The 26,553-nt window shown below is 40.0% G+C and overlaps 1 protein-coding gene across 4 annotated transcripts in view; it reads right to left on the bottom strand.

The window, feature by feature from the left end:
- The window catches only part of mtus1b (microtubule associated tumor suppressor 1b), a 204,178-nt gene that overhangs the window by 113,216 nt on the left and 64,409 nt on the right, over positions 1-26,553 (bottom strand). For all 4 annotated transcript variants that reach the window (XM_072570273.1, XM_072570254.1, XM_072570264.1 and 1 more), the window contains 2 exons: positions 4,804-5,007; positions 944-1,084 (listed from right to left, as the gene is read on the bottom strand). In XM_072570273.1, the coding sequence (XP_072426374.1) occupies positions 944-1,084; positions 4,804-5,007 (345 nt within the window). The remainder of the gene's footprint in view (positions 1-943; positions 1,085-4,803; positions 5,008-26,553) is intronic.

Below are 26,553 nucleotides of genomic sequence, written 5' to 3' on the forward strand. Positions count from 1 at the left end.
TTGGAGGTGGCTGCTAAATATACAGTAATGCAGCCAACCAGACCGTTCTAGAATGGAAAATGCAACTGTAACAGCAATTCTGGATTTGAGGGGTGCAGGTTAAAAGAAAAATGGTAAACAGCTTGGGACTATAACAAAACCTCTCCTATATACCCCCAAGGAAACATTACTTGTTTTGAAACTTATATGGTGCAATATAAATCAGATACTCAATCCTTACACAACCAGGAGAGCATGGAGGGAGCTCTTCAGAACCAACCCCAAGCTGCACTCAGACAGCATAAATTTAGCCTTAATACATGCCACTAAGATTACTTCATACAAGTGACCCTTCCAGTGAACAGCTTTGTTGAAAGCAATATGTCAAAGACTGCTAGATAAAGCAAAGAAAGGCAAGCCCATTAATGAAATGCAGCTCACTGCACTCCATCCAATATGCATTTGATTCTTTCATATTCTTCAAAACTGGAGACATGAGTGTTAGAAAGAACTGCTTTGTTGATTTGGTTTGCTTGGAGTGGGGGGGGCGGTGGAGGTGGTGGTAGAATTGATAGCTTATGTGGCTCAAGCCTGGTATATTGCAAAAACCTTCAAAACTTGGCACATGATGAGTTTTTCTTTTAAAAAACAATGCAATTTCCAAAGGGTATTTTATTCTTAGCCCATTATTATGGTTGAACACAAACTTCTGAACCTTTCACAAATTGCTGAATTTTAAGTGTCTCAGAATAACATTAACAATTACTGACCATTTGATTTACAGAAAATTACTAACATGGTACCAACATCACTGCTCTAAACATCCAAAGTGTTAAAAGCTACACAAAATGTTCAACCATTTGCAAATCTAAAAGAATAGTCTATTCTCATGCGCAAGTTAGTCACGACTTAAGTACAGCAAACTCACAACATATTCCTTGCTGTTTTATAGTTGAATACATACCTTTGCATGGGGTCTTCAAAGAAACCACTCTATTTTTCTGCAATGACTTGGCACATGGTGTTTGAATACTTCTGCAAGAGTTTGTAGAGACTGCACGTTTCCGAGGACTATCTGCTTGACGGTTTGTTGAAGTAACTACAGCTGGAAAAAAGTTTGACTTTGTTAAATAACCATTTTCTCAAGTTGCGCATCAGTAATTACCTATTGAAGATAGATTACACGTGCTGCTGCTTAATTTCTCTGCTCGAAGGCCATTCTGACTTGCAATGCCACAATCTTGCCCATGGGTAGACTAAAGCAGCAGGTCCAGAATTCACTTCAGCCACAGCAAGGAACCTTGTGCTATTGGCAATTCTGATCCACTCCATTTGTCCAGGCAATAATACCAAGCAGCCTCAAGGAGACAATGCTGCAGTAATTCAGTTTTTACATGCGTACTGTAGCCTGGCATTACAGACAGTGATTGTAAACAATCTTTCAGTCACATGACTAACCAGGAATCTTTACCTACTCTTACCATCACATTATTTTAAGGTGGCTTACATGCAAGCATTTTCAAGTTGACATTTAACTTGTTGGGCCTCATTATGAGCACCTTCCTTGGCCATCAAATCCTCAAGTGGGACTTGAACCTGCTGCTTCTGCACACTTAACCTGAAGTTTTTGTGATTCAGTGGTGAAGTGTTCTACAGCCATTGTCACTCATCCTCTAATGAGAAAGCAAGGCTTGGTGCTTTTCCCAGCTTCCATGGTAGAGAAAGTGAGGACTGCAGATGCTGGAGATCAGAGCTGAAAATGTGCTGCTTTTCCCCCGGAAAAGCGCAACAGGTCAGGCAGCATCCAAGGAGCAGGAGAAACGTCAATTCTCCTTCTCCTTGGATGCTGCCTGACCTGCTGCGCTTTTCCAGCAACACATTTTCAGCCCAGATTCCATTATGGCCATCTTTACTGAATGACAGATAATGTGAAAGAAAGCAATTTTTGTTTTTTTGGGGACCCGCAAATTCCATCAATATATCTGTAGCCTCAGAAGTCAACACATTGCTTTGCAACAAATTTGTAGGCTGAGGAGCTACCTCCATTATGGACTGGAGGGTCACCCCTACTGCCGCTCAAATACGTTGCAGTGAAATGGCCGAAATCAGGATAATGTATTTCTGCAACGATGTGACATCTGGAAGCAATTTTCATTCTATAGCTGAACAAGCCTAATTCCATTCCTATGCAGGCAGGAACCTATCAATCCTGGACAGAACGTGCGCAAATCAATTTCGTAAAAAGATGATTAGTAAGACATCTTCTGGGGAGATCAACTTTTGCTAACTGTACGCTTCATACAGCAAAAGCAGTCAGACATGTACGTTTTAACACAATTTCAGCAACTGCTATGTCTGAAATCACATGACCAGGCAGGACCGGGATGTCAGCTTTGACAGCATATGTCATGTCGAATCTAAAATAAGACACACACTATAACAACCCACCCACCCCCCCCCCCCCCCCCCGTCTGAATTAAAGCTCACCTTCGAAAAGCTTTTTTTGGTCAAAAACTGTCGATTTACTCAAGTGCTCACCACTGAAAGGAACAGCGTATTTAACCAGCATCGGTTGTGCACTCGATGCAGCTTCAGCCACGATTTAAGCGTTTTTCACAATTTGTTTTGGTTTGTCAGACATATAGCACGGATTAATCACGAAAAGGTGCACTCATTTGCTAACCTGCCTGTAGTCATTCGCAATCAGAAAACGGAGCACGAACTGGTCCCCCAGGGGGTGTCCATCTGTTTCTATGGCAATGCTTTTCCACCATCACAGAAAATACAACTGCCTTTGTACTAACATTCCCCATCTTGTAGCTGATATCCTTAACTACAGAATTCCAACGCAACCAACAATTCGCAATTCAACCAAATATCAACAATGGGACACCCCCTCCCAACCCCAACAAAAACATGAATTTGAAAAAAAAAGGCTTTTCTCTAAATAACATTGATTGACTTACATTTCAAGTGCTGGTAATTAGGCCGTCCAATTAAGACTGCTAACAAAGGAACAATACAGAAACCATAAGATCCAATTAATAGAAAGGTCACAAACATGACATCACTCCGACTTCCTGAAGTGTGTGGTGGCACAATTGTCGAATTGGAGAAAATACGTGGAGAAAAAGTGGTATAGGTGCAGCTTCGAAGTCCCCCTGGTACAGTCATTGAAATGGTCCAAAATCAAGCAGACGAAATAACATTTCACCCTTACTCATGCTGCCATTTCCAACGCTGACCCTCAGTGAAATAGAGTGGAAATAACTAATTTACTCGGCATGTGCGTTGTGCTTCAGCTACACACGCAGAGAGATGGCCAATCAAAAGGAAACAAAGCAAGAGCACTAAATCCACGCTTCATTTAGAAAGCTGTATCGAGGCATTTTTGTGTCACATCCTTTAAGGACAACGAACGTAGAAACAAATTCGATAAATTAGAGACTTATGAAATGATGGGTGCACACCATTCAATTGACTCGTTACAGAACTGCAATTACCGTCGGACTTTCATTGGGTCGCTTTTGTTCCTAATTGCACGATATTGCTCGCTTCTTAGGAGCACTCTGCACTTGAGCATTTAAAACGGGACCAAAAACAGATCGGTCCAGAAAGCAAATCGTATTTTGGCTCAGTTGGATGCCGTCAAGACATATAAAATTTTAGTATTCAAAACTGTAGTAAATCCTATTCTCACCTCAATGTCCAATTTTGTCACGTAAAAAAAGTTTCTTTCGAAACGAAATGCTAGCAAATTCTGTTTTTAGAAACAACTTTCACAACCAGCAGAGATTGTTGCAAACCTAAGAATTGTAGAAATACAGTGGGCAGCAATTTGGCAGATTTTGCCAAAGTTATTATGAACTCAACTATCCCACTGCCTTCGTATTCCCTAAACACTGAAAAGGTTTTTTTTAATAAAAGAGACGTACATGACTTTTTCCCCCAGTTGTTAGTGAATCTGACAATGCATTCAAAAATAACTTGCCAATTATATCCTCAAATCACAGTTATGTTCATTTCAGGCAATAATTTTAGTTGTGGAATGAATAGCCCAACTGAGCCTAAACTGGAGAAAAGGAGTACTTTTTCAGATCATTGGCTGTAACTTGAGATGAGACTACAACAATGGTAATGCCAATAGATAAGTAATTCAGAAACTCAGACTCTTATTCTGGGGGAATGGGTTTGAATATCACCATATCAGCCTGTGACAAATGAGTTCAACAAAAAAAAAAACTAGTTAAATATTTGCTAATAGGCCAGTATACAGTGTTACTAAAAAAAAATTCACATGTACTTGAGGGAAGGAAATCTGCCATTCTTACCTGGCCTACATATAAAAGGTAAAAACAATGACTGCAGATGCTGGAAACCAGAGTCTAGCTTAGAGTGGTGCTGGAAAAGCACAGCAGTTCAGGCAAATAGGGATCAGCAATAAAGTCTGGCCAAGACAGCAATGCGGTCATCCCACGAGTGAAATTTTAAAAATTCCAAGTGTTTAAATTAGCATTCATTGACAGATTTATCCACTTCTACATTTTATTTTAAACCAACAGGCAGAATTCATCATGGTACAACGCCCTCAATGAAAACGGATTTTGATAAACAATATCAGTTTTAGTAAATTGATATATGAAAGTGAAAATCAATATGGCAAAACCTTGTCAGATAGACATCTTGAAGAAAGAAAAGTCACACCTGCTTTAAGAAAGATTGGCACATTTGGTTAACCTCCAACAAGTATTGGAGATTGCAAAGTTAGCACTTAAACTCTTCATAGCCTTCACTAGATTTTCAAACAGAAACAAAGACACTTACAATTGTTACTCCAAGTGCTTGGAACACTCTGATTTGACACACCACTACTGACTGATGACAGGCTGTTGACTCTTTGCAACCTAGAAGCTGGTACAGGCAATTTGGAACCAGGCGTGCTTTTTATTGCATTACTGCCCCAGTTCAAAGCAGCTTTCAATGATGCAGATCTTGGTTTTGCTTTAATAGAGTTTGCTTTTTGTTGATCTGTAAGAAATAAGTTTTCACAAGTTAGGCAAATTGTCATTTCAACCAAAATGAGACAGTTGATAGGTTTTTTTTCCTCAATTGGAACCCAAAAACCAGAGGTTCAGTCTGCACACAGAAAATAAGCACTTTTCCCCACATGCAAATCTTTTAGATATTTAGCTCTGCCAAGTTCAGAAAAGATTTACAAGGATGTTGCCAGGGTTGGAGGATCTGAGCTACAGGAAGAGGCTGAACAGGCTGGGGCTGTTTTCCCTGGAGCATCGGAGGCTGAGGGGTGACCCTATAGAGGTTTACAAAATTATGAGGGGCATGGATAGAACAAATAGAAAAAGTCTTTTCCCTGGGGTGGGGGAGTCCAGAACTAGAGGGCAGTAGTTTAGGGTGAGAGGGGAAAGATATAAGAGAGACCTAAGGGGCAACTTTTTCACGCAGAGGGTGGTACTTGTATGGAATGAGCTGCCACAGGATGTGGTGGAGGCTGGTACAATTGCAACATTTAAGAGGCATTTAGATGGGTATATGAAAAGGAATGGTTTGGAGGGATATGGGCTGGATGCTGGCAGGTGGGACTAGATTGGGTTGGGATATCTGGTTGGCATGGACGTGTTGGAGCAAAGGGTTTGTTTCCATGCTGTACATCTGACTCTATGCTCTAACCAAACATGCATTTGGCTTCATTTCAGCTTAACATATTACAAATACTGAAGAACTAAATATACATCCTTACCAATTGTTAAAACATTGACAATCAATTTTAACATTCAATATTATATGACTATGGTAAGGGTTCACTATTCATTAAGTCCTCCAAATTTCCTTATATTTGCAAGGAAACCATTTAATTGATCTTTATCTATTTAATCAAATCATGTCATAAATATTACTCAAGATATTTTTGTATTTAGTCAGATACTTTGCACTAATCCTGTGCTAATTGCATCCCATTACCTATAATTACAGAAAATACATATTGACACATTAAACAATATCATAGACAAAACCACTGGTTTTACAACTTCTCCCCTCTTGAGCAACTTCAAAAAAATAAGAGTTACAAATCTATGTCAAACTAATCCATGCACAAATTAATTGCAAATTTTGCCAGTAGTGGGCTAACAACAGGGACAGAAGTGCTGTGCATGATAAGGGAACAATGCCCATCCCTAATGTCCAAGATTTCCCCATGGTGCATTGAAAGCTCTGGGAGGCAACAGCAAGAGATGATGATACTATTTTCACTCACTTATTTAGTATTACGATTAGGACCAAAACAAGGGTGATCTCAAGCAGTTGGTGCCTTCACTGCAATTCTCATTCCCACAACAGTAGTTTCATGGAACCTAAAAAAATTCACACAAAAGCCGATATATCTAATTCCTCTTCCTGGCACTTCTGCTCCCAGGACAGTGCCACATACACTTCATGGTTATAGAACAGTCATGGAATACAAATAACTGCAAAGAAAATTTTCATCCTTCGTGCCTGCACAGTAACACACTCAGTCACCTGCCAGTTACACAATACCTGCTTTTCACTTAAAAGGGAACCATCCATTTCACAGTTTGAAGAGCAGTGCAAAGTGAAGTGAATTACATCAAGACAAGATGAATGCAACTGTTGGCGAACTTAAGCATTTTCTACTTTTATACAAGAGTGAGCAACATTCCATCTCCAAACAAACTATATCAAATATAAAGATTGGATTTCTGACTATCAATGCAAACCAAGGTAAACTGTTAAAGTCCTGTAATTAACACCAACTTCCAGAGTGCAAAGGTAGACCAAGACCTGTAAAGCACCAAATCTTGATGACAAATACAATGAGCACTGGAAGTGCTATCAGAATAGCAAGTCAATGTGTGATCCATAATGCATAAAGAATAAGATAGGAAAACTTAATCACTTGTCCCTAAAGGTCAACAACCTGAAACGGTTGACAGTTTCTGTCCATGGATGTTTTGAACTGTTGAGTATTTTCAGCTTTTGATCATCTTAAAGTTCCCCACTATCTTCAGTATTCTGCTTTATATTCACTTTAATTGAAATAACACAACCGATTGTCAAAAGTAATAAGCAGATAATTATGTATTCAGGAAGAGGCAGGCAAGCCTTGGGGGTGGGTGACAAAGAACCTGGCTGGCCAATGTACATTAAAATGTAAGTAGCTTTTCCATGTTTCAAATGGGCTCAAGAGGTCCAGATAACCCACTGTCCTCGATTTGACAGCTTGAAGGGACCTGAAATGTGCATATCTTTTGTCCCAAATAGAAAGACTTGCACAAACCTGATCCTGGGGAATTCCCAGGATGAATTTGAATGTATTGAGTGGGCCTGGGACTGCATCAGAAAAATTACAACATTGTGACTCAATATGCAAATTGTGTTTACTTTTAAACACGCCCTGCAATTATGAACTCACCACTCACCTACCTTCCTACCCCCATTCTCAGTCAGCACACCCTAAACCAATGCTCCAGTCCAAGTATCAGAATTGTTCATTGTAATCAGTCTTCCTATTAATTCCAAAATACTGGAGACAAGATGCAAAATTAAAATAGTCACATTTGCACATACACCAAAAAGACAATGGAATTTGAGGAAGCAGCTCACAATTTACAATGGGAGTTGAAGGTACTGACATGGGCAGAATGGCAGAGGGCTGATGAAGAATACAATGCAAAGGAGTGAAAATAAAAGGGCAACAGAATAACCGCTGATGCCCAAAGAGAGAAAATTAAAATAAACAGGCTATAAAAATCGTCAAACAGAGCTGACTAATGTTTATGATATTATTCATAAACAATAATTTAGGACTTAAAAGGATGAAGCCAAGCATAATGAGAAAATTCCAATTACTGCAGTGCAGAGGGGGAAGACAGGTAATTTACAAGTCAACATCTAATTAACCTGCCTATAATTATATCTTAAACTTAAAAAGAACTTTAAACTTACAAGCTAATGCAATAAATAAAAGCACAGGTGGTATATTATAAATTAAGAAAAGTGCACTTGCAAGCATTGTTCAAGAAAGTTGGTAAAGAAAAACCCAGAAATTACAGACTTGAGAGTTTACCTTCTCGTGATGGAGATGCTTCTAGGGGAAAAAAGAAAACTATTCAGGACAGAATTATTAGCCAAATGGAAAAGGTGGGGTGATTAGCAAGAGTCAATATAGATTTATAAAGGAGAAATTGTATTCAAGTAATTTGAGGATTTTTTTTGAAAAGATAATAGAAAAGGTTCATGACAGCAATGCACTTGATGTGGGGTGTAACTATTTCAGAAGGCATTTTTTGCATACAGACTGATGAGAAAAGTTTAGATCATGGAATAAATGCTTCTTATAGTAATGTGGATGCAAAATGGCTGAGGAAGAAGAAACAATGATGGTCCATTTTTCAGACTGTACGAAGGTTTGTATGAGAGATTCCCAGGGGTTCATATTGGGACCCTGGTGTTTCCACATATATATTGAAATCTAGGTTGAGATGCTCAGGGGGCAATTGTAAAAAGTTATCAGATGCAGTAAAACTGGAAAGAACTACAAAAAGACAAACTCCAGGACGACTGTGGGGTGGGCAGATAGATGTCAGATGAGGATCAATGCGACGAAATGTGAGGTGTTGGATATTGTTGGCAAAGTGTTGAAAGACAATACAGAGGGCCAAAAAGAACTGGAGATGCTGGAAATCAAATAAAAACAGAAATCACTAAAACAACTCAGGTCTGGCAGCATGTGGAGAGAAAGTACAGTCAACATTTCAGCTCAGTGACCTTTCTTCAGAAAAGGGGTTTTGAAGATACTACCCCTGCTGAGTTTCTCCAGATATTTGTTTTTGTTGCTCTTGAAGAAGAGGATACAATTCTAATAGGGATGCAGGAGCAGAGAACATGGGTGGATGTGTGCACAGATCATGGAAGGTGTCAGGACAGGTGGAGAGAGCAGTTAAAACTATAGCATAACTGAGCTTTATTAAATTGAGGCAGATGCTACAAGAGAAAGGCAGTGATGCTGGACTTGTACAAGACACTTGTTGAACCTCAGCTTCAGTATTGCATCTAGGAAGGATGCGATTGTTTTAACGAGTGCAGAAGCAATTTACAAGAATGCTCTAGGAAGAAACATCAACTATGATAAAACAAGGAAACTGGAGGCTGAGAAGAGATGTGACAAAAAAAAGGGAAAAACATTTTCACTCAGCGAGTAATTTGGGCATGGAACGCATTGCCTGGAAGGTATGGTGGAGGCAGTTTCATTTGAGGCATTTAAGAGGGCATTAGATGATTCAGATACAAAGTGTGCTCATTGAAGACTCAGCGCATGCATAGCAGGCTGAACAGCCTACTGGACTCCAACACCTGCAATTGTGAAATCTGCTGCATGTGTTTCCAACTTCACCCCAGATTACTGATTGGGACTCAGATGAAAACATTGCAGTGAACTTGGGAGGTGGAATTGTTATCTGGGCACTTCAAACATCTTGAGTTATAGCGTGATACAGCTGGTTAGTTTTAAGGAATGGAAGTTAAAGACTGCAAGTCGCTTAAATCTCAAACTCCAAGAGCAGCTACAAGTCCTTGCCACCACATGCATCAATCTTCAGGATAGGTGGTGTACATTTTCTGGAACACCACAGTACAAAAAAGCACTTAGATGTAATTGGAGAACTGTAAAGAAATGTGCCATCATTAGGTGATGTATAGTTCAACAAAAGAAACCATTCTCTGCAGCAGTTGTGTTGCCAGGCCAAGCAAAATCCAAAATCAGAAACAACATAAGTTGCTGGAAAAGCTCAGCAGGCTGGCAGCATCTGTGAGGAGAAATCAAAGTTATTGTTTCAGGTCCAGTGACTCTTCCTCAGGACCCATCTGAGGAAGGGTCACTGCACCTAGAACATTAACTTTGATGTCTCTTCACAGTTGCTGCCAGACCTGTCAACTTTTCCAGCAACTTGCGATTTTGTTTCTGATTCACAGCATCCTGTTATGACACAGCACTTCTTTTAACTAAACCAAACACCCAGAAAAGCTCACCCCGCCTCGTAGTATATTAAAATAGGAGTGACAGTGAACTCCCAAATTCCATTATTTAAAGAAAATATCCAGTTATTCTTTAACTTCAAAAGTGAACATTAAACAATGATTCACAACTCTTAGCCCCTATTTCTCTTAACTGATTATCCTGCTCCAACTCTAACACATTGTTCAATAAGACACATTAAAACTACATCAACTTCATTTCAAAACCACAATGGCTGTCATCTTTGGTGTTTGTCTTCTTCCAGGTGAAGATCTTTCTGGATCATCTTTTACTGTGAAAAAGTCTCTTAGATAAACTGTTTCCTAATTTCTTGAATCTGCGTCGATGGCAGTTGCTGTCAGCAATTTTCAAAATGCCTGTATTTTTATATCCCCAACATCAGATTCTCTCATTATTACCAAAACAATAAATTCCATCTTGATTGGGTTTTAGTATCTTGTGGCATAATTTAAACCTGTTAAATTCAAATTTTGTCACAACAGCAACCTACTCATTTAACATTTGGCTGTGAAATGGATACCCATTTTCCAGTACTCAGAGTGCCATGTATTCACATCACACAAGCGCTTGTAAGCTCTCAGATCAGAACAGCATTCACTCTCTCAAAGGTACAGTACACTCCTTCAGTGTCACAACAATCCACAGTTCTTTTGATTTTTAACATCCAAAGTCAGTTTTAGGTGAAATTAGAAAACAAACAATTGAACCAACAGTCTGGCAAAGGCAGGCTCAGTTTTTTTTTGGGACAGCAAATAATTTTGCATTACAACAGGTTCTACTGGAACTGGAGACCAAAATCCTATCAGAAAGGATGACAGGACAGATCACAGGGCTGTCAAGGCTTGGACCGAGTAAATAGGGTTAAATGTGAAAAATCAAAAAGGCTCAGATAGAAAATGTTCCACTAAGCAAACGAGTGGACTGAGTCAGGGAATCAAAAGCTGCAGAAGCATCACAACTAAATAAGTGATTGGTGGCAGCTTAAGGGAGCATCTTTGAAGAGAAAAACAAACATGACAAAGCACAGGAAAGCAGGAAGGACTTGGTTGAAATCATGTTTCTCAACAAGGAAGCTAGCAAATGAAAAATCAGGGTTAATTATTTAGAAATTGTTAGGAGCTGACATGAGATGACTGATCCCAAGGCTCGTGAAAGCCATTAACATTTATTAAAGGTAATTATGTACTTAAGCAAGGCAGGGCACAGCTTCATTTGTGCCTTCTTCAAATCAGGACTCGGTTCACAGGAACAATGACCAAGCTGCTTTTACTGGAACAGCTATGGTCACACAGTATTGGTAAAGTCAATCTTTTACTCTACATATTAAACAATAAGTTATAATATTTGTTTTAAGAGTGTATAAGCAAGGGAATAACCAGGCTTTGACCCCGGATGGACAGCAGCGATTTGTTGTTCAAGCACACTGCTCTTTTGGGAAATTCTGGACCCTTCGTGGGACTTGGACCGAATGCAGCAAGTTCTTCCAACTGAAACTTCAGCTCAGTATTTCAATTTAGAAAGGGGAAACTGGGATCACAGCACATCAGGGAGCAAAAGTATGGTTGATGATTACTCACAGGGAGCATTTTAAAGATAGAAAAAAAAAGACACACCAAATGAACTACTAGATTGGAGGGACTATTAAAAGGATTAAAATGAGACTGGCCTATAGTCCTTGGAGTTTGACAAGAGGAGTGATCTCATTCCGACATTAAAATGGGTGATGATGTTCACTGGCTTGATACACAGCGATGTTCCCAGGTGGGGGTACAGAATAATGGACAAGTTCAGAATAAAGCAGGCCACTTAGGACTGGAATGTAGAATTTCTTGACTTGGTTGTTAATTTTTGGAATTCATAGCTCCTGACAGCTGGAAAATTTCCAGACAAATCAACATTTCTAAATACTAAAATGATCAAGCAATATAAGACTATAACATGGTGGTTCAGACGTTTAAGATCTGTCATTATCTCACTGAAGTGTTAGGCTCCAAGCACTGGATGGCACACTCCTATTTGTAGTTATGTTCTCAGAGCAGTAGAAGCAATGGTCACCCAGAAGACTAGGAACAGGCAGAAACTGTGGACCATTTAACATCAGACTTGACAGAGTAACAAGGTCACTTATGATAACATGCATGGAGTTTTAGGGTTCAGTAAATGCAGTTATAGATCAGATCATATTTCTGTCAAACTCGTTTCTTTGCTGCAGAGACATCTTTTGAGAGAGATGAAAGAATAACAGACCAGAATATTCTGCAGGGAGAGCGAATGAGCAAGAAGCTGCAGTGCCTGTCATGTGCAGCAATGGCCAAGCTTAGAGGAACAGGGTTAAAAAAAACAATAAAACACAATTCAAAAGATACTCTCTCAATTACTCCCTGTTACACACTACCAAAAGTATGACTAGGAAAATGGGAATCACAAAAGAATTATGCAGGAAGGAGAAGGGGCTTTGTGAACAGTTCTAGGGCAGGAGGAAACCATTCCAAAAAAAAAAAAGAGGCTGCTCCTAAACAGGACTGGGAACAATTCATTGCAGTAACTCTAGTGGGGTAAGGAAGCGTTTTAACTAAATTAGCAGGGGTAAATGCTTAGCTAATCGCCAAACTTCCTTAAAAAGCCAGACAAAAAGAAGTTTGATATATTGAAGAGAAGCTCTTGCAATAGAAGGATCCATGACACCTTGAACAAAATTTGGCTTAAAGAAAAAAACCAAAGTCATACCAATGACTATTTCAAAGCAGGAAGAGATTGGAAAATGATGGCGTTCCAAGGTTCAGAGCTTGAACCAAGTCACATATCTGTTTCAGTATCCAAGTCACAAAATGAAGTTTTCATTGATGATGACTGGAGGTACAGACATTAGAGACAATGCCAGCTGATGTGAACAGTTGTAGGCAGCTATGTGGTAGATGCGTTTTGATACAGCAAAAGTGAAGGTAAATATTTGGCAGATTAGGTCAGCACATACAATATGAAGTTAATGGCACAGTTCTTCCTGCTATGCATGTACAGAGGGACCTCAGGGCTCTTGTTTAAAATCCATAACATGCGGACATGGCCAGCTGGACCAGCTTTTGTTGCGCATTGTTAGTTGCATTTGAGACAGTGGTGTCTGAGCTACCTTCTCAAACTACTGCAGTTCATTTGAATGTGCGAAGTCATGGAGAATTGTTAGTACAGTAGATGGCATCTTGGCATTCATGCAGAGGCATTGAGCACAACAACAAGCCCGAACTAGACAGGACTACATCCCAAGTTCTCCAAGTGTGTGCAGAAGAGATTTTGAATAAAAAGGTTCCAGAGGCAGGAGTTTAGTTTCAAGGCTAGGAAAGTCAAGCTGGGTTTGGTCTCCATGGATTGAAAATGAACATACACAATTTAGAAGCCTGCTATACAAATGTGCTTATGGATAAGAAATCTGCATTCTCATTTGTTGATCGTATAAGGGGTAGGGGAAAGAGATTTGGGGGCATAGATCTTAAAAAGAGTCAGTAAATTCCATGACCAGAAACATACTATAACAGTGATAGATGCAGAGATAATCAATTTCAAAAACTGAATATAACATTAAAGAAAACAAACAATGACAGAGCTGGGGATTTATACAGAACTGCTCTATACAGAAGTGGAATCATTTAGATGTTATCTTCTGATGCCCTAACTTAAGTGCACTTTAAGTGCCATAAGATGAAATAGAAAATTGGAGTGAGTTATGGCCTAACTAGGAGTGAAGTGTTAAGAAACAAACAAAACCTGAGTGGAAGGAGAGTGGACTGTAACCCTGATTTAAAATGTACCAATTAAAACAAATCACATTGAAAGAACTGGAGGATGTGACATGGTCACAAACTTGAGATCCAACTCCAACAACAGAATTAATCAGGGGAACAGATTTAACAAGTAAAGGTGAAACTGCTTGAGTGAAAGAAAGAATGTATCCACTGAGGTCATCAGGTATCAGATCTTATGGCTTGAAAAAGAAGTGTCTTTCATCCTTTTTTTTTAAAAAAGGAAAGGAAAGTTTGGTCAGAGGTGTCAAGTGTTTGTTCCAAAGCAATAACGTAAACAGCTTGAGGTACCTTGGATTTTTTAAACAAAAAGTTGAAACAATAGAAGCAGCCTGAATAGATGGGGTCAAGGTCCCACGGAACCAGGATTTTCAGCGTTCAGGAGCCGTTGCTGGGATCTTGAAGCTGCATGTGGATGCTCTTATTTCCTGTTACAGCTAAAAACTGGGGTCCTCTTCCTACTGCTAGAATTACATGAAAGGCATTCTATTTTAGTGAATTTGCCTTTGTCAAGGGTGTTTATGGAATATTACTATATTGAAACAGTTAATTAGTTGTGAATATAATATCATTAAGCATTTAGAGTTACAGTTAAGAACATTTTTATTTTGTTTGAATTTATGGTGTATGAATAAAATAGGTTTTGTTTCAAACCTGGTAGTTTGGTCCATCAAATTGCATCTGAAATAAATCGTATCTTTAAAAATGAGAAAAAAGTTAGAGTCTAGACTACATTAACATATTTTGGGGAGGTTTGGTCTGGTCCATAAGATAGGCAAATTAGGAATGAAGACAGTAGACTCACATTTAAGATCAATTACCATCAGAAAGTGGCCAGCTTGATGTGTTTCATGCCACATAAACTGCCTGATCAAGTGTTTGAGCAGTATTCCAGTTTTTAATTCAGATTTTCAGCATCGGCAGTATTTTGCTTTTAAAAAAAAGCATATTACTACCTTTGGCAATGAATCACAGTTAATACCCAACTGAGAGAGAATATTACATTCACGATAGCCCTGGAAGGCCACAGGGCTAATTTCATTACAGATGACTGGTGGCAGCTTACTTTGTCTCAGGCAAGGAACTTTCATGGCAGCCTCAGCTGATAGAATAATTAAGCTCACGCTTTTGGTGTGAAACCAGCTATCCAACCACAGATATTAACTCCTGTGTGCAAGGTCAAGTTGCCTTAGTCCCAAAGGACCACAGGGGTGCTCTCAGAGCAGATTTGAACAAAGGGATCTGGTAGATAGAGTATATTTGGAAGCACAGAGGGCATTATCAAGTGCCGCAAAAAAGGTATTGCACAAGATAGACCTCACATTGCAGGTAACACATTAGTATGGATTAAAAGTTGGTTAATACACAAAACAAAGTCTGGATTACAGAGTCTTTTTCAGATTAGAAAGAGGTAACTGCTTGTGTGACACAAAGATCAATCCTTGGACCCCAGTTATTTACTGTATTTTATTAACTTAGAGAGCGTAGAAGAGAATGTACCCAAATTTGCTATAGATTATGGAGTCTGACATCGATGGTGGGCAAGCTGTTGGAGGGAATCCTGAAGAACAGGATGTACATGTATTTGGAAAGGCAAGGACTAATTAGGGATAATCAACATGACTTTGTGCGTGGAGAAATCATGTCTCACAAACTTGATTGAGTTCCTTGAAGAAGTAACAAATAAGATTGAGGAGGGCGGAGCAGTAGATGTGATCTATATGAACTTCAGTAAGGTGTTCGACAAGGTTCCCCATGGGAGACTGATTAGCAAGGTTAGATCTCATGGAATACAGGGAGAACTAGCCATTTGGATACAGAACTGGCTCAAAAGGTAGAAGACAGAGGGTGGTGGCTGAGGGTTGTTTTTCAGACTGGAGGCCTGTGACCAGTGGAGTGCCACAAGGATTGGTGCTGGGTTCTCTCCTTTTTATCATTTACATAAATGATTTGGATGCGAGCATAAGAGGTACAGTTAGTAAGTTTGCAGATGACATCAAAATTGGAGGTGTAGTGGACAGCAAAGAGGGTTACCTCCGATTACAATAGGATCTGGACCAGGTGGGCCAATGGGCTGAAAAATGGCAGATGGAGGTTAATGCCGATAAATGCAAGGTGCTGCATTTTGGGAAAGCAAATCTTCACAGGAAGTATACACTTAATGGTCCTAGGGAGTGTTGTTGAACAAGGAGATCTTGGAGTGCAGGTTCATAGCTCCTTGAAAGTGGAGTCGCAGGTAGATAGGATAGTAAAGGTGGTGTTTGGTATGCTTTCCTTTATTGGTCACAGTATTGAGTACAGGAGTTGGGAGGTCATGATGCAGCTGTACAGGACATTGGTTGGCCACTATTGGAATATTGCATGCAATTCTGGTCTCCTTCCTATCGGAAAGATATTCTGGAACTTGAAAGGGTTCAGAAAAGATTTACAAGGATGTTGCCAGAGTTGGAGGATTTGAGCTACAGGGTGAGTTGAACAGGCTGGGGCTGTTTTCCCTGGAGCGGAGGCTGAGGGGTGACCTGAAAGAGGTTTACAAAATTATGAGGGACGTGGATAGGGTAAATAGGCAAAGTCTTTTCCCTGGGGTCATGGACTCCACAACCAGAGGGCATAGGTTTAGGGTGAGAGGGGTAAGATATAAGAGAGACCTAAAGGGCAACCTTTTCACACAGAGGGTGGTACATGTATGGAATGAGCTGCCAGAGGAAGTGATGGATGCTGGTACAATTAGATTGGGTTGGGATACCTGGTCAGCATGGACAGGTTGGACCGAAGGATCTGTTTCCATGCTGTACATCTCTTATGACTCTATAGAGAAGTAGATTCAGAGGACATCTTGGTCACAAAGACACAATGAATCTGCAAGGTGACTGAGTGAGCGGGAATACAAGTGTTGACTTCAATGCAGTAAAAAGTGTGAGGTCTTGGTAGTCAGATGAAAGATAGTCTCTCTCAATTTAGAATCTAAGAATATGCAGCACACAGCAATTTGGTGGTTCTTGTGCTCAAAGCAGAGTTAGCATGCTGGTGTAAATAATTAAAGGTAAACAGAATTGACCTCCACTGAAAGGTGGAGTTTAAAGGTAATGCACGTTTGGTTTTAAAAAGCTGAGCTACTGATGAAACTGTAGCTGGACTTGTAGAGAGATTTGGTCCCTATATTTAGTGGGAGATAGAGGGTCATCAGACATTCACTTGGCTGATTCCTTGGATAAGGATTTAACTTTTTAAAAAAATGTGCCAGATTAGGTTTTTACCTATTACTCATTGCCTTTAACGGAATTCTTATTGAAGTGTACAAAATTGAGGGGGCTTGGCAGGGTAGAGGTTGAGATGATATTTTCACTATTTGGGGAATCTCAACTAGGGGGCAGAGTTACTCTCACTTAAAATTGAAATGTGAAGAAATTACATCAAGACGACAGTAACTAGTGTCTGGAATTCTCTCTGCTAGAATATTTCGGCAGCCTTAGAGTATAGGTAATCCTTCAGTCCTTTGAGTGCGTGCTACATTCAATATGGTCAGCACAGATCATCCAATTGTTCACTTATTCTCTGTGCCCTTTGGTCTCTTTAAAACTAATAATTATTTAATTCCTGAAAACATTATGGCCACAAATAATTTTCGTGGCAAAAAATTCCACGGCAGCCGAAAGCAGTGGAGCCCAATCAGACCACATGGAAGCCCTTCTTGCAAGGCTCATGTCTATATTTTCAGCTTTATCTCAAATTTTCCTAATTTTTACTATGTATATCCAGTCTAACTTTTTTTAAGTGTACATAAATACTTTGTACATAAAATGGCACCATGTGTTGGTGACATTGTATACTTTTCACTGTATTTCTGTTCTTTGTAATAATACAAATGACAATAAACCCAATTCATTCATTCAGGCTCACCACTTCTCAGTCTGAAATGGTGGCTTGCCCCCTGGTTCTGGATTCCTCAGTCATCAGGAACATCCTTTGCCTTGTCTGGTCCTGTTTGAACGCAGGAGATTTCTTGGGTTTCATCCATCCACCTCATTCTTCTAAACTCCAGTGAGTACCATTCTAACTGATCCAGTCTGTTTTCATATGCCAGTTCTGCCATCCCAAGAGTCAGCCTGGTAAACATTCAGTGCACTCCCTCCATAGTCAGAACATCTTTCTCAGCTAAGCCAAAACTCCTTGTCTATTCTCACCAATACACTGCATAATTGCTCCAAGAAATCTCTCTTCCCTTACTCAAATCCTCATTATGAACATGTACATTTGCCTACTTCATGGTCTGCTGCACTTGTATGCTTACTATCAGTGACTGCTGTGTAAGGACACCCAGGTGTCACTGCAATGCCCCTGTTCCTATCTATAACCAGATACTTTTGTGTTACTCAAGTGGAAAATCTCTCATCAATCTGCATTATACTGCAAGTGCCATGCATTTACCTACCCACTTAACATAAACAAATTGAAGTATTTAAAAAGAGGACTAAAATAGATTTGAAGTATAACTGAGTTGAGAACTATCAAGGAGCTATAAAAAGGTTGTAGCTTGGAGTGATTGGCCATGATTTGTTGAATGTTCGGGCTGGCAGGGGTGGGGAGAGGGGGGGTCTTTCGAAAAAGTTATCCTAGTTCTAATGCAGTTGTTTGGCTTTGTCACCCAATTACAAATTTTGATTGCATCCATGTCTACTAGTCAGCTAGTAAACATTGCTTTTGTAACAGCAGAGTAATTTGTACAGCTAATGCCTTACTTAGGCATGTGGACATCAGATGCTGTTCATTTTACTCCAGATTAACATGCCCCAACTGCTTTATCATAATATCTGGGCCAACATATTACTCGAGTGGGCTTAACTTCCAAATTCTATCATAACTGAAGTGGTAAACGTGCATGCAATTTTAACAGTAATCATGATATTCTGAATATTTCATGGAAAAGTCACTAGGTTTAATTTGTACTTGATTAAAAAGAAATGGTTTTTCAATTCTTCTCAATAGATTACATGCTCCAGTCAAGCCCCTTGGATTGTTTGTTGCCACGTTTAGCAACAACATTTTCTCTTGAAAAGTTGGATTGGGAACACAGTGAAATAGGTAACCATGGCAATGATTTCCAGGTTGGAGACCACATTGAATAGTGCTGGCAACTACATACAGTACCAAGCTAATGTCTAAACTTCACACACACAACTTATGAAACTTCAAAGTTTTTCAACTGTTGTGTGCAAACAGTTTTGTAAAATCTCAAGTCACCTTGGTCATTAATAATAGCATATGGTCATCTGATAATTTACATTAACTGTCCTATAGTTGCACACCACCCTATGGTATTACCAAGTAACACAATGTTAGAGCAATACACTGTGGAAATGAAGCTTGCTTTTAACATGTCATTTTAAACAAGCAAAACCAGACTTGCTAAAAATCAACAATACATTAGTTCACTTTGTACCTGGCAGCCATCTTCACACAAACTAATGACATTAAGCTAGTTTGAAATCAGATGTCATCTTTTGAATTAAAAAAAAGCAGTTTAAGATTAAATATGGCTGCTTTATCAAAGTGCCATTTACATTAAATATTTCAACTAATAAAATTGGCAGTCAATTCCAATTGTTCAAGTAAAGCTTTTGGACCAATAGTTTGAAAATTGGTTGCTATCACACAACACAGAGGGGCCTATGAACTAACTCAAAGATGAAAAAAGAAAAACAATCCTCTAAAAGGCCATTTCCTCAATTTCCAAACATCTTGTGCTTGAAGATATTTGGGAATACCAATAATGGGATAACCAAACAATGCCCAAGAGAAGAATGCTGATTGGCAAGCAATTGCATTGATTGGTAGATGGGTTGCTATGGAGAATACACCATTTGTACTGACTGACCATTAACTGCCAGGCTTAACTTAAAATTTAAACCAGGCAGGTCGATTGATGTCTCAAAACAAGATGTGGACCAATAAACCAGTGAATGGCTGTCACCTATTCGGTCAAGTTGGAACAGGTCCAGCTACTGTGCATATTCTGCTTACTAAGAACAGGGCTCTGTGCATTAGTTGTAGCTCCCAGTGCACCACAGAGCTTCAATTTTGGACCGGTCAGCCTAATTCTGCAGAACAATTAAATTGAGCAAACATTGTCCACATTAGATGGGATTCTGCATCAGACACTTAGGTTTTACCAGCTTGGGCTGGTTGCGTGCAAGACAGTACCTTACTTGTGGCAACCACCTGAAGGAGCTTGTTGTTTGATACAATCTGCCAGTCATGAGGATCAACAGGCTTTCTAGACCTGCAGGGAATAAACATATCCCTTTGGCTGTTCATAAGATCCTGACAACACCTAATAAACCTGCACTTGTAAAATTCCCAGAGCTGTGTCAAACATTAGATAGGATTGTGCAATTGGAAAATATTTGCACATTCAAATTATCCATGGAATCAGCCTGACCACCAGTTCAGGATCAACTTGCATGGAAACCACATTAATTATAAGCAGATCTGTTCTTTGCAGACCACAGACAAGGCATAAAATACATTTATTTCAACTCAAAAATCAGATAAATTTAGAGTAGGTCATTGAGCTGAACAAGCCTACTTTGCCATTCAATATGATCATGGTTGTTCCTCTCAATGCCATATTTCCAAGCCCTGGAGCTTGAAGAAATGGATTTATGTAAATTGTGTAGTGATTGGTGTGTGTCCACAGCCTGAGGTGTGAAAAAAATCCCAGTGTTTTCCCATCTCCAAATGAATTAATTTCTCAGTCCAAAATGACCTACCACACATCCCAAGACCATAAACCCTTGTGCTGGACTTCAGCCAGAGAAAAAACATATCCTGTCAGTCCAGAACAGTTACTTCTGTTTTCACGAGATCATTCTTCTCAAGAGCTTGTACTTAATGGTCAATTGACCCAACTTTTCCTGACACAACAAACATGCCATACCAGGAATCAGAAGGGTGAGCCTTTGCTGCACTCCCTTTATGGTAGCTATATCTTTTCTTCATTAAAACAACCAAAACTACATGCAATTCTCAACTTGCAGTCTCAAGACCTTGCATAACTGCAGTTGGACTTCCTTCTTTCTGGACTCAAACCCTGTTGTAATCAAGGCCAACATCATTGTGCCTGGTCAACTGCTTGCTTTTAAAGACCAGTATATAGGAACCCATATCTCTTGGTACATGGACCTTTTCCAATTGATCATTTAAACACTACCACACTGTCCAATCCAAGTGGAGAACCTCATTTATCCACTTCATACTACAGGTGCTCCATATTTGCCCATTCAGCAGGCCTAAAAATCCCAAGAAACACTTCATAGCCTCCTCACCACAAAATAGTTGGGAGCATCATGGCAGCCAACTTGGAAGTGTTACACTGCACATCCTCATCCAAATTGTTGGTATTAGAGTCAGAGATATACAGCATGGAAGCAGACCCTTGGGTCCAACTCATCCATGCTGACCAGATATCCCCAACCCAATCTTGTCCCACCTGCCAGCACCTGGCCCATATCCCTCCAAACCCTTCTTATTCATACACTCATCCAAATGCCTCTTCAATGTTGCAATTGTACCAGCCTCCACCACTTCCTCTGGCAGCCCATGCCACACATGCACCACACTCTGCCTGAAAAAGTTCCCCTTTAGATCTCTTTTATATCTTTTCCTTGGGGTTGGGGAGTCCAGAACTAGAGGGCATAGGTTTTGGGTGAGAGGGGAAAGACCTTGTCCATTTACCTTATCCATGCCCCTAATGATTTTGTCAACTGCTAATGGTTAGCCCTCAGCATCCAATGCTCCAGTGAAAACAGCCCAAGCCTATTCATTCAACCTCTCTCTATAGCTCAAATCCTCCAAACCTGGCAACATCCTTGTTGTGGACAGCTGAGGCCCAAATCAGATCCCTGCTCTCCATCACTTCTTATCCAACATGGAAACTAGCCATTTATTCTTACAGTTTCCAATTTCCAAATATTTAAAACTTGTACATAAACACCAATCCCACATTACTTAGATTTTGCATGCTGACCTCAATGGAACTTTATCACAAGCTTCGAAAATCCAATGAACCACATCAATTCCACCTGCCTACTAAACCTGCCCTGGTATTCAACATGATTGCAATCTAACCTGCACTAATGCCTTTGATCACATCCCTGTACACCATTGATATTGACAAATCTATTTCTACCTTAAAATACTCAGCTTCCACAACTCTTTTCCACTGCATAATTGCAGAAGTTTACAACTTTGCAGGTTTAAAAATAAATTCTCATTTTAGATCCAACTACTTTCTACCTGAAATCATACCCCTGGTTTTGACTTGCCCACCCAAAGGGCCATCTTAACTGCAGACACTGTCTATTCCTTGAAGTATATTGTAGGCAGTCAGTTAAACTGGACTTGTACTATAGGAGGTCAAGAATCAGGCACCGAGGATTCCAGCTTTCAGTACCATTAATTTTTCCAGCTATTCACAGAGTCAACCGGCCTAGTTTGACATTTTAAACAAACCATGGCATTTAACAGTCCAATCAGCATTAAATGGTGCATTCTCCACAATGTGTCTGTCAGAATCTAATTGTCAGCTAGTTTCCTCAGTCATTTGGTGCTCTTGCTATTGGCCTTCCATTGGAACAATTTGCTTTGACAAACAAGTACTTTTCTTTCAAGTAATATTGCTGTTCTGTATCAAACAAACATTCAAACTACTTTGTTCATCCTCAGTTGAGCTTCACAAGACCTGGTTTGAATTGAAGCTCTCAAATTTACTAGTTTGTGTTGTGCAACACTCACCAGATAATGGTCAGGTTTGACAAAGTCCAAACAACCACCCTCTTGACCTTCAATTGTACTATTACAAGTTTCACACATCTTAGAGGCAAGCAAAGGTCAGATGTGGTTCTGGAACAACCATATCTGCACTGGTAGAAGGTCAGTCTAATTTGGGTTCCCCAACAGACATGGTTCGTGGCTCATCTGCTAACTATCTACTGCACACCAGTTGAGTTAACTCAGTTAAACAATGATTAAAACAAGATTATGCCCCTGGCTGGCTAAAGTTGATTAGGCAAAGAAGTGAGGACCGCAGATGCTGGAGATCAGAGTCGAGTGCGGTGCTGGAAAAGCAGAGCAAATCAGGCAACATCTGAGGAGCAGGAAAATCAGGAATCCTGAAGGGCTTTTTGCCCAAAATGTTGATATTCCTGCTCCTCAGATACTGCCTGACCTGCTGTGCTTTTCCAGCACCACACACGCTTGACTTGAAAGTGAAGTTGACGTCAAGTTATTGACTTACGCTTTGCAATTGCATGCAATTTTGCAGCTAAGAGTCTATAACACCCTTAAACACCTAGCTTTGAACAGTTAGATCACTTTTGATTTAATCTCACTAAGAAGCCATGCCACATAATACTGTGGATGCAATCTTCAGCATGGATTTAAGACTTCACATATGCATTGGTCAATTTTGAGGACAGATGCAGAAAAGATTCTTACTTCTTATGTTAATTTTCACCATATGACAGGCCCTTTGGGATTATGAAATCAACCAGAATCTAGAGTATATTTTGCCATGCATTTAGTATTTACAAGATCAGTCATTGATCGTGATTAGCAAATCACGTGAAGATATAAGGCTGCAATTAATAAATTGTTTCCTTCTGGCATGACAGTTACAGTTCTTGAATATATATCTTCTAGAGGAATCTGTGATATAACTGTTCCTGGCCCCACTTTAGGAGAGATGGTGATGTTGTTTTAAGTAGGGATGTAAATATCATTTCCTAAAGTAACCACTTAAATTATCAAAGTATATTGGTTAAGTATTTAAATGTGAATACTGTGACAATGCTGTCTCTTTAAAACAGTCGCTTTGTCCTGTTTTGGAAGAGGCCGTCCTAAAGGCAAAAGGTGTGAAAGAATCTAGTTTAACAATGGAGTGGCCAGTTCTCCAAACTCAGGGTTTCGCTTGGGTTTGGTTTAACTGTAGTAATCACAAAATGTGAGCATCCAGGAGGTTGCAAGCTCCAGTAAAGAATTCCTTGGACTTTCTTAATTTTTTTTAAAAAGCAACCAGTAAAGCTACAGCAAATGTAGTGCAGTGTAATTTCCTTAAACAGTAATGGCTTTTGCAAAAAAAAAAATCACTGATTTTTCTAATTGGTTTTAAACATCAATTGCAATATATTAATAGCAAGACCAAGATTTATTGATTCACTATTTTACATCCCTAGTAATATTTCTGGAGTTTCAATCCAGAACCTCAGACTATTCTAGGAACATGAGTGGGAATCTCACCATGGATATGAAATCTGAAATAAGAACTTAAGTGCAAAGGTGACACCAAATTCTTTTTTCTCCAAAAAAAAAAAAAAATTCCTTTAGAGAAAGAAATCTGACAACCTTACCTGGTCTGGCTTAAATGCAACTTAATATACATAGTCATGGTGAGTGACTCTCAACTTCTTTCTCAAAAGTTAGAAATGGGCAATAAATGCAGCTGTGCCCATATCCCAGGAAAAAACCTCAACCAACGAATGATTGGACAAAATTTCCAAATGTTGGTCGCAACAGCTCTGGTATATTTCCTGTTGGAATCAGGTACCCAAGCTTTAATAGGTGCAGCCCCAACAACAGTTAAGCTCCCAGCAGGCATCAGCTCTCCAATACCTTATCAAGGGCAAAGTACAAATAAATGCTGACCCAGCCAGCAATGCCCTTACTACAAAAAAAAATGTGAAGTTACAATCTGTTGAAACTAATATTTATTACAACTGAGTGTCTCACTTGACTTTAGTACTAGTTTTGTTTTTCCCTCCCAAATTCACATGCCATGAAGGAGTTATGGGCTGGCCAGCACAGAACATAGAAAAGTACAACACAGAACAGGCCCTTTGGCCCATTATGTTGTGCCGATGATTATTCCTAATCCTAACTAAAGTAACCTAACCTTCGCACCCCTCAATTCACTGCTGTCCATATGCATGTCCAGCAGTTGCTTAAACATCCCTAATGACTCTGCTTCCACCACCACCACTGGGAATGCGTAAAGAACCTACCTCAGAAGTCTCCTCTATACGTTCCTCCTAATATCTTCAAACGATGACTCCTCGTACCAGTCAATTCTGCCCTGGGGAAAAATCTCTGGCTATTGACTCTATCCATGCCCCTCATTATCTTGTACACCTCAATCAGGTTACCTCTCTTCCTCCTTCTCTCCAGAGAGAAAGGTCTGAGCGTATTCAAACTTCCTTCATAAGGTAAGCCCTCCAGTCCAGGCAGCATCCTGGTAGACCTTCTTTGCACCCTCTCCAAAGCCTCTATCATTCCTATAGTAGGGCAACCAGATCTGGGCACAATATTCCAAGTGTGGTTTCACCAGGGTCTGGTAGAGCTGCAGCAAAACCTCAGCTTAAATTCTATCCCCCTGTTAATGAAAGCCAAAACACCGTATACCTTAACAACCCTATCCACTTGGGTGGCAACTATAAAGGGATCTATGCATGTGTGAACACCCAGATCCCTCTATTCCTCCACACTGCCAAGAATCCGGTCTTTAATCCTATATTCAGCATTCAAGTTCGACCTTCCAAAATGCATCACTTCGCATTTATCCAGGTTGAATTCCATCTGCCATTGCTCAGCCCAGCTCTGCATCCTGTCTACATCGCGCTGCAGCCTGCAATAGCCCTCAATACTGTCAGTGGCACCTCCAACCTTGGTCATCTGCAAATTTACTTACCCATCCCTCAACCTCCTCCTCAAAGTCAAAGTCATTTATAAAAACTACAAAGAGCAGAGGCACAAAAACAGAGCCCTGCAGGACACCACTCAAATGACTTCCAGGCACAATACTTTCCACCTACAATCACTCTCTGCATTCTATCATCCAATCAATTCTGAATCCAGACAGCCAAATCTCCCCATATCTCATACCTCCTGATTTTATGAATGAGCCTACCATTGGGAACTTATCAAAAGTCTTGCTGAAATCCACATACACCACATCCACTGCTTGACCTTCGTTGACCCTTCTCATCACCCCCTCAAAAGAACTCAGTAAGATTTGTGAGGCAAGACCTGCCCCTCTCAAAGCCATGCTGACTGCCTTTAATCATGTTATGCTTTTCCAAATAGTCCGAAATTCTATCCCTCAGAATGCTTTCCAAAACTTTGCTGACCACAGATGATAGACTGGTCTGTAATTGCCGGGGGAGGGGGGGGGTTTCCCTATTCCCCTTCTTGAAAAGAACGCACACCTCCCTCCAATCCTCTGGTACAACTCCCATGGAGAGTGAGGAAGCAAAGATCTTCACCAGCGGCTTAGCAACCTCTTTCTCGCTTCCCGGAGGGACTTCTGATAAATCTGGTCTGGCTCTGGGGATTTTTCAATCTTAATGCTTTCCAAACTTTCCAGCACATCAACTTCATCAATCTTGATCTGTTCAGGCATATTTCCCAGCTCCTCAAAGTTCTCATTCACAACAAGGTCCCTTTCCTTTGTTTAAACTAAAGCAAACAACTCATTGGGGCTTTCCCAATCTGCTCAGACTCCACGCACAAGTTCCCTATGCTATCCCTGACCAGCCCTACCTTCTCCCTGATCACTCACGCATGAGTGAAATACCTTTGGGTTCTCCCTAATCCTTATTGCCAAGCCTTTTTCGTGCCCCCTCCTGGCTCTCCTCAGTCCATTTCTAAGCTCCTTTC

Source organism: Chiloscyllium punctatum, chromosome 1, assembly GCF_047496795.1.
Source record: "Chiloscyllium punctatum isolate Juve2018m chromosome 1, sChiPun1.3, whole genome shotgun sequence".
Lineage (NCBI taxonomy): Eukaryota > Metazoa > Chordata > Chondrichthyes > Orectolobiformes > Hemiscylliidae > Chiloscyllium > Chiloscyllium punctatum.